Source organism: Macadamia integrifolia, unplaced genomic scaffold (genome assembly GCF_013358625.1).
Source record: "Macadamia integrifolia cultivar HAES 741 unplaced genomic scaffold, SCU_Mint_v3 scaffold823, whole genome shotgun sequence".
Classification (NCBI taxonomy): domain Eukaryota; kingdom Viridiplantae; phylum Streptophyta; class Magnoliopsida; order Proteales; family Proteaceae; genus Macadamia; species Macadamia integrifolia.
Genome location: NW_024870550.1, coordinates 358,945 through 371,719, shown reverse-complemented (window position 1 = coordinate 371,719; position 12,775 = coordinate 358,945). Strand labels below are relative to the sequence as shown.

The 12,775-nt window shown below is 41.8% G+C and overlaps 1 protein-coding gene across 1 annotated transcript; it reads left to right on the top strand.

Moving 5' to 3' along the window:
- Positions 1–354: 354 nt before the first annotated feature.
- LOC122070102 lies at positions 355–1,812 on the top strand. The gene has a single exon (XM_042634211.1). The coding sequence runs from the start codon at positions 355–357 to the stop codon at positions 1,810–1,812; it is 1,458 nt and encodes a 485-aa protein (XP_042490145.1).
- The last annotated feature ends 10,963 nt before the right edge of the window (positions 1,813–12,775 follow it).

Here is a 12,775-nt window from a genome sequence, read left to right as displayed (position 1 = left end):
TATAAGTTAATAATGACATTCTTTTTTCTATGCATTAGCATCAGGGTGACATAAAATGGCTAGAGGAGGCAATAAAGAAGGCAGAAGAAGAGGGAGAGGTGGGAGACATGATAGTAGTCGTGATAGTGGAGAGATTGCAAGGAAACATAGAGAGTCGATTGATGGCGATAAGAGGCATACAAAATGCAACTACTGTCATAAGAGGTTTATGGGTGGTGGGACCACAAGACTTAAGCAACATCTTGTTGGAAATTCCTTAGATGTGGCTAGATGCAGAGAAGTGCCTAATCATATTGCCAAGGCCATAGTTGAAGACATGAAGGGGGGAATAAGAGAAAAGCGGCAAAAGAGAAGATGAGGATAGAGTTTGAGGAGGCACTACATGCTCCCGTGCATCGATATAATGATGATAGTGATGATGACAGTGATGACCCGGTGTATGTGCCTGATGACATAGAAACTGAGCAAGAGGCTAGGCAATGGCGGCAGGTGCAAGCATTGAGCCAACAGAGTCTTCATAAGGAGACGGAAAGGCGTAGACATGGAGGAGCTGGTCCATCTAAAGCTGGAGGTAGTGGATCTTCACAGAACCCTTTGCCCTTTAGGAGATCACATAGTACAAGGGCAGCCCCAACTCCACCTTCACCTCCAGTGGTTCCACCTCGTGTGAACCCCGTGCTACAACAGGATCCCCATGCGTACAGGAAAAAGGGTAGTAAGCAACTCAAGATAAAAGAGATGTGGGAAGACATGAAGGCTTATGTTGGGGAGGCAGTGTCTAAGTGGATGTTATTTCATAGCATCCCAACAAACGCCACCACAGGTCCCTATCACCAGCCGATGCTTGATGCTATGGCTGAGGCCGGTCCAGGGATAAAGGGGCCGACTACATATGAGGTGATGAATGTATATTTGCCTAAGGAGAAGGCTGACTTGAAAGCATATATTGATGAGTTAAAAGTTACGTGGAAGAGCTATAGGGTAACCATAATGTGTGATGGTTGGACAGGGCCCACGAGAAAGTCCATCATCAATTTTATGGTTTATTGTGATGGTAGAACCATTTTCTTGACGTCTAGTGATGCATCCAAGGAAAGAAATGATGTAAAATATATTTACAAGCTTTTGAAGGATGTTGTGGAAGAAGTTGGAATACAAAATGTTGTTCAGATTGTGACTGACAATGGAAGTAACTACAAGAAAGCCAGAATTAAAATGATGAACAACCCTAGATTCCAACTCTTTTGGAATCCTTGTGCAGCACATTGCATTGATCTAATGTTGAAGGATATGGGGAAACTTAAAATTGTGCATACGGTGGTTGAAAGGGCTAGGCAAGTGAGCACATTTGTCTATGATCATGAGTTTTCATTGAACCTATTGAGGGAGAAGTGCAGGGGTGACTTGGTTAGGCCCGGTCTCACAAGATTTGCTACCAACTATATTGCACTCCAAAGTTTTGAATCTAAGAAAGTTTGTCTTCGATCCATGTTCGCATCTAAGGAGTGGTTTGGTTGGAGGGAAGCAGGATCAGCTGGTGGTAGGGAGGCACAGGCAACCATTTCATCAAAGGAGTTTTGGAGACAATTGGGTAAAGTGGTTAAAATCTTGACACCAATTGTTGGCGTGTTGAAGTTGGGGGATTCTGCTTTCAAACCCACCTTGCCAAGCCTGTGGGCTGCTATTACAATGATGAAGGAAAATGTCTATGCTACCAACCCATGTGGAAGTAGAAAATTTGTGGAAATAATAGAAGACCGTTGGGAGCGCCAGCTTTCTCATCCTTTGCATAAGGCTGGTAAGCAAAGCTGAAGACATTCTTTTATGTGATATAAAAATGCATTAATGTTCATATTGACAATAATATGTTTTGTCACATTTCAGTATACTATTTAAACCCTAGGTATCAGTACAACTAGAGATTTGCATTGGATCCGGATCTTCTAGAAGCAGTGAAGTAGGTGGTTGCTAAGTTACAATCAAACCCCGATCTCCAAGCCAAAGCCAAAGCCAAAGCCAAAGCCAAAGCCAATACTGAGGTTAGTTTTGTACTATTATTACTATTATACTATAGGAATCTAAATTTCAGTACAATGGTTGTTAACTAGGGCCCTATTTGTAAATTTGTTATAGACAAAAGAATTCAAGGATGCATTAGGCAGCTTGGGGGTCCCGCCTCATATGTGGGTCGTACGAATACTGATCTTGGTATGAAATCCAAATTTTACTATGTTAAGTTACACAAGTGTTAAGTGTTTTGGAACATAAATAATCTTTTACACTTGTTGTAACTTACAATGCAGCTGAATGGTGGGTGTTGTATGGGGGTTTGTCTCCGGAATTGAGGAAGATTGCCATCAAAGTACTCTCTTAGACATGTTTTGCATCTGGTTGTGAGAGAAATTGGAGTACATTTTCACTCATCCATTCGAAGAGGTGGAATCGATTGGGTTCACAACGTCTGAATGACTTGGTGTATGTGCATTATAATATGAGACTGAGGATGCAGTACATATGCATGGGTCAAGATAATGATAGGGGCTAGATCGACTCAAATGATGAGGATTCTTTAGTGGATTGGGTGAGGGATAAAGGCAAGCCATTGATGGATCAGTCAGTAAGTAGGCCGGACCCATATCTAGTGCGAGAGATGGCAGTCAATGTTGATGATTATATGGCTACAGATGGAAGGATACATTCACAGACCCCTCGACAATTCGAGCCTGCACCTGGTAAGGATGATGATGATGACGAAGATGATTGGTCCATTTCATCGGGTGGTCGCATCCACACCCAGACTCAGACATAGCCACATACACAGACACATGGTGATGGTGATGGTGATGGTGATGGTGATGGTGATGGTGATGGAGGAGGTGATGAAGAGGGTGATGATGGTGGCGACGGTGATGGTGATGACGGTGATGATGGTGATGATGGTGGTGATGGTGGTGGTGGTGGTGGTGGTGATGGTGATAAGGGAGGTGGTGGTGATAGATTTGAAGGAGTTTGAGAGCAATATGATCAGGCCGATCCACAGCAGGAGCCTGTGCGATTCACTGGGGAGAGTCAATTTGAGTATGCCACACAGGATTCTAATCATGGTGTACATCCATCAGGTGGAGGGAGGAGTTCAAGTTACAATAGAAGGCCTCGTCGCCGATTCGGTGAAGGGCAACGAAATTGTATGGACATTGATAGTCTATCTACTTCTATTGGTGGAATGAGTTTGAGTGGAGAGGATAGTAATCCGGACAGTGAGAGTAGAGGGAGTGGGCAATGGCATTTCCCATCATTTACTGGAGGGAGCACCTGGTCACAGTAACATGGACCTTATGGTCAATTCACTGGGATGGGGCATATATCTGGTTCAGCCATTCCTAGTAGTAGTACTGACTATGGCTCCCAGACCCAGTCACATGGTAGTGGCTTTATGGATAGTTTATTCTTATACCCAGCCACCCCGTACATGTTGCCGGAACCATCAGTTGACAATAACTCAATGGCGGGTTCTTCTTCTTCATACTATGGTGGTAATACGTACCCTCGAATAAGTCACCTTCAGTATGTAGATGACTCAGTCTTTTTGGCAGTTGTGGAGGACTACATTCGATTCTTCTCTCAGACTATGACGTGGCATGCATTTGTGGCGCAGTCAGAGAAAAATGCACGTCGACTCCATCATACTGAGTGTGGAATCCAGCCAGGCCATCATAGTTCTTTCGAGTAGATAGTAGATACTACATAGTCATTATGATTACTATTGTATTGTTGTGTAAGTTACATGCTCAATGTTTGACTTTAGTAGGGACTTATTAATGTAGGAATGGATTTGACAAGTCAAACCAGCCCCAAACTGCAGGAACTTTTAAACTAAGAACAACCAAAACCAATAGCAAACTTATAGCAGAAAATCAGACTTCAGCCACAAACCAGAATTGATAAACGATCTCAATGAACAGTAACCAGAAGCGAAATAAATCAGCAGCAGTCTTAGGATTAAACCAGAAATTTTAATAACAATATAACACCTCCAGTAGGTTCAGATCACAGATGCTAATAGTCCAGAATGTCACAGTAACACAGAACAGAAAACAGAATCTAAATCTGTGCAGGTTTTGACAATCGACCAGAATTGCTTGACAATTCACTTCAGCAGATCCAGTGGTCTGATTGACCCCAAAATTGGATCGATCCTTCCTCTGGATAGGATTATCCTTCAGTCAAAATATGGAGGCCATCGGATGGCTGGTTCTCCAAAAAAAACTAGGCCGATAGGAAGGAACACAGAAAAAACCAACCCAGAAATTTCTGCAGAAAAATTCAGATTACTTGCCTGTACTGCTGAAGAAGATAATCCAATAAGAGAACCAGAAAAGAAAAGACCCACCCGGACTTCTCGCCGCAGAGTGTCGATCGGATCACACACCAATCCCTAACCCTTGATCAAACACAAAGGTATAGCCATGGAGAAAACCCAGCAGCAGCAGCATAAAGCTTCTTCTTTTTTTTTAATTGTAAAAATCGTGGCTCATTAAAGGAGCCATAGCTTTATTTATAATAGTGATAGGGGTTACATGAAATAGAAACTAACTTTAGTTTCCAAAAACTGAAATAGGAAACTAAAAATTAGAAACTCAACTAGTTATTAAATCTGAAAATAGAAACTTACAAAATAGAAAGTCTTGTGACTGAAAATTAGAAACTAATTTAAGACTGAAAATTAGAAACTAAATAACCCCATCTAAAAAGGAAACTAAAGAAAAAGGAAACAAATCATTGAATCCCGTATGCAACCTTAGAAACCCTAGTTTAGACCCATAAAAGTAGCCAAATATACTCCAAACCACATGGACTGAAGGCCCAACACGTATACAACCCAACCCTAAGCTTATTCCTAATAAAACAAGCCTAGTTTGGTGAAGAATCTACATCAACTCTCCCCGGCTTGGAAACATTCGACTCCGACGAATGGATAAGGGACATGTAACGCTCATACAAGTCGGGATCAAGTCTCTTGAAATGATCAGCATGAATCCAAGTACAGTCACTACGGGGACGGCCTTTCCACTTGACAAGAAAAGTGTGATAACCGGTGCCACGGCGGGAGGTCTTGTAATTATCATCCAAGACGTCTTCAATAACTTCAGAAGTGGGTGGCTTCAATTGAGGCAACCTCAGCATTTGCTCCGAGTCTCCATCATCTGAATGATGCCCAACATAAAGGTGAAGATCAGCCACATTAAACACGTTGCTTATGGTCATGTCATCAGGCAACTCAAGCACATAAGCATTAGGTCCTATACGTTTCAGCACCTTGTAGGGACCCATCTTTCGTGGATGTAGCTTGGTATTGACACCTGTCTGAAACCGTTCAGGATTTACTCGAATCATCACCTTGTCCCCGGGTTTGAACTCCACATAACGCCGATGACGATCAGCAGAAGCCTTATACACCTCATTGTTCAAGGCAATACGTCGTCGGACGTTGGCATGCACCTCAGTGATATGACGTAAGAACTCATCAGCTTCAATACTAACTCGAGCCTGGGGTGGGAGTGACATAAGGTCAATAGGCCGCTTAGGTTGGACTCCAAGCAAGATCTCAAAAGGAGTACGACCTGTTGTTCTATTCACTGAGCTGTTGTAGGCAAATTCTGCAATGTCAAGAATAGAAGGCCATGTCTTCTCATAGTCTCGAACCAAACACCTCAACAAGTTTCCCAAGCTACGGTTCACCACCTCTGTCTGTCCGTCTGTCTGTGGATGAAATGCAGTTGAAAAGTTCAGCTTTGTATTTGTCTTCAACCACAATGTCTTCCAAAAATAACTCATGAACTTAACATCACGGTCAGACACAATACTAGTTGGCAGCCCATGTAGTCGTACTACTTCCTTGAAGAAGAGCTTTGCAACCTGATAAGCATCAAAAGTCTTACGACAAGGTATAAAATGAGCCATCTTAGAGAAACGATCCACAACCACCATAATGGAATCATATCGTTCTCTAGTAGGGGGTAGTCCAAGAACAAAATCCATGCTAACATCAAGCCACGGTGCATGAGGAACAGGTAGTGGAGAGTATAAACCTGTGTTCTGTTTTCCCCCTTTTGCCAACTGACATACACGGCATCTCTTGATCACATGATCGACATCCTTTGCAATGCATGGCCAATAATATCGATCAGTCACCTGTGCAAGAGTCTTATCTTTTCCAAAATGTCCCCCTAATCCTCCTCCATGTAACTCTCGTATGATGTGATGACGTAGGGAAGAGTTTGGGATACAAAGCCGCGTGCCAAAGAACAAGTACCCGTCATGAATAGAGTACTTTAAGTGCTGCCCACCTTGTTGTAACTCCATAAAGACAGTGCTGAAATCAGAATCAGATGTATACTCACCTCGTATCTGATCTATGTTAATAACATGTGCTGAAAATGTGTTAAGTGTGAGCACTTTCCGGCTAAGTGCATCAGCCACTGTATTCTCTTTTCCCGCCTTGTACTTCATAGCAAATACAAACTCCTGCAAGTAGGCTACCCATTTGGCATGTCTGTGGCTAATCGATTTCTGTGAGTGAAGGTGCTTCAAGGCCTCATGATCAGTGTACAAAATGAACTCCTTACCAATGAGGTAGTGCCTCCAATGGCGTAGCACTTGGACGACTGCATACAACTCCAGATCATAAGTCGAATAGCGCTTCTTGGCCTCATTCAATTTTTCGCTATAAAAAGCGATGGGGTGTCCTCCTTGCATTATCACTCCTCCTAGCCCAACATGTGAAGCATCTGTAGCTATCTCAAATACTTTGTCAAAATCTGGTAGGCGTAGGATGGGTGCCTCGGTCATCTTCCTCTTCACAAGAGCGAAGGCTTTGGTCGCTGCAGCTGTCCATTCAAACTTCCCTTTACTCGACTTCATACATTCAGTGATGGGTGCCATTACTGCACTGAAGTTCCGAATAAATCTCCTATAGAAGGAAGCCAACCCATGGAAGCTACGGACTTCTGTTAGAGTCTTAGGTGTGGGCCAATCAATGATGCTCTTGATCTTCTCTGGATCAGCTTCAACCCCCTTTGATGACACTATAAATCCAAGGAATACAACCTTGGGCAGCATGAAGGAACACTTCTTGAGATTAATGTATAACTTCTCAGCACGGAGTACTCTCAAGACTTGCCTCAAGTGATCCTGATGCTCTTCTTGGTTCTTACTGTATACCAGAATGTCATCAAAATAAACAACCAAAAAGCGACCAATGAAGGGACGAAGGACCTGTGTCATCACCCTCATAAAAGTACTAGGTGCATTTGTCAGACCGAACGGCATGACTTTCCACTCATATAAGCCATCCTTGGTCTTAAAGGCGGTCTTCCACTCATCCCCAGAACGGATGCGAATCTGATGATAGCCACTCCTCAGATCTAGCTTGGAAAAGACCTTTGCCCCGGACAACATATCCAACATATCATCTAGTCGTGGTATAGGAAACCTATACTTGACTGTTATCTTGTTGATAGCACGGCTGTCCACACACATACGCCAAGAACCATCATTCTTTGGCGTGAGTAAAGCTGGTACTGCACAAGGACTTAAGCTCTCCTCAATGAATCCCTTCTGTAGTAACCCATCCACTTGCCGTTTCAGCTCGGCGTGCTCAGTAGGACTAAGTCTGTAAGCAGGAAGGTTGGGTAAAACCGAACCAGGTACCAAGTCAATGGCATGCTGTATGTCTCTCATGGGAGGCAACTCATCTGGGAGATCATCAGGGACTAAGTCAGAAAAATCAGACAGGAGCTCTCTAATAGGTGCACTATACGTTACCTCAGGTTGGGGGGTGACTTCCCTAGTAACAAGTGCCATAACCATTCCAGTCTCATGAGTTGTGCGTAAAAACTGTTTATGGGAAATAGTTAGCAACTCCTTTGTGGACAGAGCTAATACCTTCTTCTCATTGTCAATGCCCTTCTGATTTGACCTTAATGATCTCTTCCGCCGTATTTCAGCCGGCACATTTACCGGATAGAAAGTTGTAGGAACTCCCTTCCACATGAAAGTACACAGATTCTTCTTCCCTCCAACCATGGCATCATTGTCATACATCCAGGGACGACCAAGCAATACATCTGTGAGTTTCATTGGGATCACATCACACCAAACTTTCTCTTCATATCGGTAAAGTTTCAAAGGAACTGAGCACCTCTTATTCACCTCTAAGGTATTACCATTCAGCAAGGATACCTTATAAGGCTGAGGATGTGGGTCAGCTTTCAAGGTTGCTTTCTTCACAAAGGCTTCAGAAACAACGTTGACACAACTGCCACTATCAATGATAATCTGACAAGTATGCTCACCTGACTTCATACGGCTGTAGAATATGCAGTTACATCGCCAATCCTCTCCTTTGGTTTCAACCACCAATATGCGAGTAACAATATTTATTCCCTGGGTATCATCCTTATTAGTGTTTTCCATATCATAGTCATATCCACCATCATCATCATCATCTAATGGGTAGGGATAAAGAGCTGACTCATCCTCCTCATTGAAGTCTTCAACCTCAGCTACTGCATTAACCCTCTGCTTATGCGGACAAGACTTAGCAAAATGTCCTATCTCTTGACAATGGAAACACTGTACCTTATTACTACCTGTCATGGGTGCCTTTCCTTTATGATCAGCTCGTGGAGGAAAAGTGGATTTTGGAGGTGCTAAGCTACTAGGTTTAGTGGCTGGAAAATTCTTCTTTACCTCCCCAGCTTGGAAACCAAACCTTCTAACTGGCTGTGCTAGAAGCTCCTCTGCTCGTAGGGCCTTGTCAAAACAATCCCTCACTGAGTGCACTTCAACAACTCCGATACCCCTGTTGATTTCTACTCGTAATCCCAGTCGAAACCGAGATAACAGTTGCCTTTCATTCTCCCTTATGCCTGTACGAGAATAAAGTGCGTCAAACTTGTTCATGTACTCGGCAACAGTCATAGACCCTTGACGAAGAGAGTTCAGCTGGTCTTGTATGCGAGCTCTGAAGTTGCGTGGCAAGTATTTATCTGATAATTCAAGCTTCATCTCTTCCCAACTAGTAGGTTCTCTACCACGGTCTTCCAACTCTAGCTCATAGGTCCTCCACCACTCACGAGCAGCCCCAACTAGCTTAGCACGAGCTAGTTTCATCTTCCGTTCCTCAGGTAACTCATAATAGTCAAAATAGTCGTCTAGTGCCACTACCCAATCATAGAACAATTGGGGGTCATATCTCCCATCAAACTCCTTCAGATCGAGCTTGACCTTCTGTGAATCTCCAGAATACCTCTGTTGCACGGGACGCTCAGTCTCAAAGTATCCTCTAACATGCTCTTCAAAAGTAGGTTGTGCCATCGGAACCCTCTGTGGTGCTCTCAGATTAGGGTTTGCTCTCCTATTAGTCAACTGAGTAACCACATTCATTGGAGTGTCCACTTCGGGTGTTGTACGTGAACTGCCAGTAGGCTGTTGGGGTGGAGTCTCTTCATTCAACAACCTGGCATCCAATTCAGCCTTCAACTCAGCCTTCAATTCAGTCCGTAAGGTTTGCTGTTCAGCCTTCATCTCAGTCCTCATAGTCTGTAGCATCTCCATAAGAGAAACTAGGGTGGGGGTGTTGTTCCCAGCCATGCTCTGATACCACTTAATGTAGGACTAGATTCGACAAGTCAAACTAGACCCAAACAACAGGAACTTGTAGACCAAAGAACAACCAAAACCAGCTCCACAGATATATGAGAAATCAGACTTCACATAACAGTCTAGTAGCACTATCGATCTTAAGGAATATTAGCACAAAGAATAAACAAAGAGAGCAGCAACCCTTAGAACTAAACCAGGGACTTAAGAGTACTAACAACTTCAAGTTAACAAAAAAATATGATCAGCAGTCCAAAAATCAATAGCCATATCAGCAGAAATGTCGGTTCTAGAAAATAGAAGCTACAGGCCACTAGAAGACAAAACTGTGGAGATTTTAATATCTCACTACAGGCTTCTCAGAAATAGTCCAGACTTGGGTCGATCCTTAGTGAGGGATGGAAGAACATTCGACCAGAATTTGAGAACAAACCGAGGGCTGGAACTGTTCCTTTCAGAGAAGGCCGATTGGCAAAAACTGCAGAATTTTCTGGGCAGCAGTTAAAAATAAATACCTGGTTGTAGCAGCAATATTAGCTTGAATATAGATTGTAAAGAAGAGAAGGAAACACACTAAGAACCCTCCTGGACTTCACGCCGCAAGGAGTCACCTGTATCAGACACCAAGCCCTTCTTCCTTGATCAAACACAAAGAAGTTCTCTTGCAGAGAAAGCAGCAGCAGCAGCCATGTAGTTTGTCAAAATCGTGGCTCATTAAAAGAGCCATCATCTTTATTTATAACAGTGATAGGGGTTACATAAATTAGAAACTAACTTTAGTTTCCAAAAACTGAAATAGGAAACTAAAAATTAGAAACTCAACTAGTTACTAAAACTGAAAATAGAAACTTACAAAATAGAAAGTCCTACTGGAAATAGAAACTAATTTATGACTGAAAATTAGAAACTAAATAACCCCATCTAAAAAGGAAACTAAAGAAAAAGGAAACAAATCACTGAATCCCGTATGCAACCTTAGAACCCCTAGTTTAGACCCATAAAAGTAGCCCAATATACTCCGAACCACATGGACTGAAGGCCCAACATGTATACAACCCAACCCTAAGCTTATTCCTAATAAAACAGGTCTAGTTTGGTGAAGAATCTGCATCATTGGATGAGCATCGGCAATGTTTTGTGACACCTCATCCAGAATTCATAGAAGGTCAATAAAACCAAGTTTTTGCGTCCTCTCTATCTCTGAGAGACATTTTTTGGGACCTCTTGGATAGATGTTTCCAAAAGGTATCTCTACTCCATAAATAGAGGATGTCATGGGACATTTAAATATAGTTTTCTCATTGTTTCTCTCTCTCATATACTATCTCCCTGTTTTACTTCCTGGTTTACCATTTTGAGAGTTGTCTAAATTCCATTCCTTCTGTTGCTTGAGCACCACCTAAGTGTGTCCCGATGTGGCCCAATAAGTGAGTGCAACTACTACTGGAAGGTCTAAGGGACTGTTTAATCTTAGAATTTGATTTGAAGAACCCCTATTGCACCATAAGAGGAAGACTATAATCTTAAGGAGAGTGAATGGTGGCACGACTTAGCCACACCAAGTGTTCATGATATTAGTTCATATATAGGAGTTTTACAATACGCTTTCACTCTTAAGTTTCGAATCTTAATCCGTTGAGATCAAGATTCGAAAATTTGATGATTTGAGAAATAGCCAAAACCTTGCATGTTCCAGTTAATAGTTTTAATAGGGCATTTCAATGGTCAAATCGCCATATTTTGGCCGTAACTTCAGGGAATCCCTAATTAAGCATCTCTAAACATGATGGAACCTTTGGATAGCTAAACACAAAATAGTAGTTTGATTTTGTCACCTAGGTTGGTAGTGTACCATAACCTACTATATACTTTTCTCAAATATAGCCTATTCTACACATGTTTTAGTATTAGAACATGCAAATTCAATGGAATCAATAAAATACACATTAGAAATGAACAAAAACCATTTAATATTACACAACGTCAAAATGTTACAATAAGTGTACAAGAGTTATAAGCAGTCAAGTGCACAACCAAGGTTAGAACACCCCTAAGAAACCGTTCCTCCAACTCTATGTCAATACCATATAGAGTTCCGGGGGTTTGATCTTGTAGTCCAAATAACCCCATACCATGACGTGTTTATAGTAATTAGTGAAACAAAAATACTTGTACAAACTAGTGAAGTGACCCCATCTCCAACGGTCCAAAGATGGAAATCGTTGGGGAATGCTTGAAATCTTTCGGGAAAAAGGGTATACCTCTAAGTGTGAATCTCATACAAATCTTGCTCAAATGTGATAAACATCATTGTATATGCATTATAATAGTCCCCAACACTTTGTTCCACCAAGAAATGTAGGTAATTTGGCCAAAAAAACCAAATCTAGGGTTTTTTTAGAGTACCCCGCCTCTAACAGACAAAACCACTGGAAACTCATGAATGGGTTGAAATTTCCATTGAAATGCATTGTTCTATACAAAACCGAATTGAAACCAAAATTTCAGTTGAAGCCTGTATTTCTACGAGCTGCACCCAGTGTCGTTTTAACCTTTGTTGAAACCAAAATATTTCGCAAAATTTTGAACCATGGTTGAGATAAGTTATATATTGTCAATTTCTTCGGTATTTCTTCCAAGTTCCAACACCTAGCCCTGATCCTATAATCGTCTATAAATACAAAACCACTCCCTAATTTTCATGTATCCTAACTTTCAAGCGCTTACCTTCTAAATTTGGCAGGAATAATTTACCTTTTTTTCTTGGAGGTTCACTTCCTATGTCGGTTACTAATTATTTGAAAAATAAAGTTTTAAGATCACAGTGCCGATCACATCAACTTCACTAAGAAGGTATACCTCTCTGGAAAGATTCTGCAGAAAGAACATTAGGTACCTAAGCTCGGCAAAGTTTACCGAATTTCACTAGCCAAATATCAGAAAAGGCCAAAAGAGTAAAATCATTCACAACAAAAATACAGTATTGAATAAAAACAATATAAATTGAACCCCATTTTCCACAGAATCTAGTAATCAGAAATGTCAGCAATCCTCTTACGAGAAGCAATTGGCAATTAAGCTCTATATAACCTCCACCGCAGTCGTAAAAGGA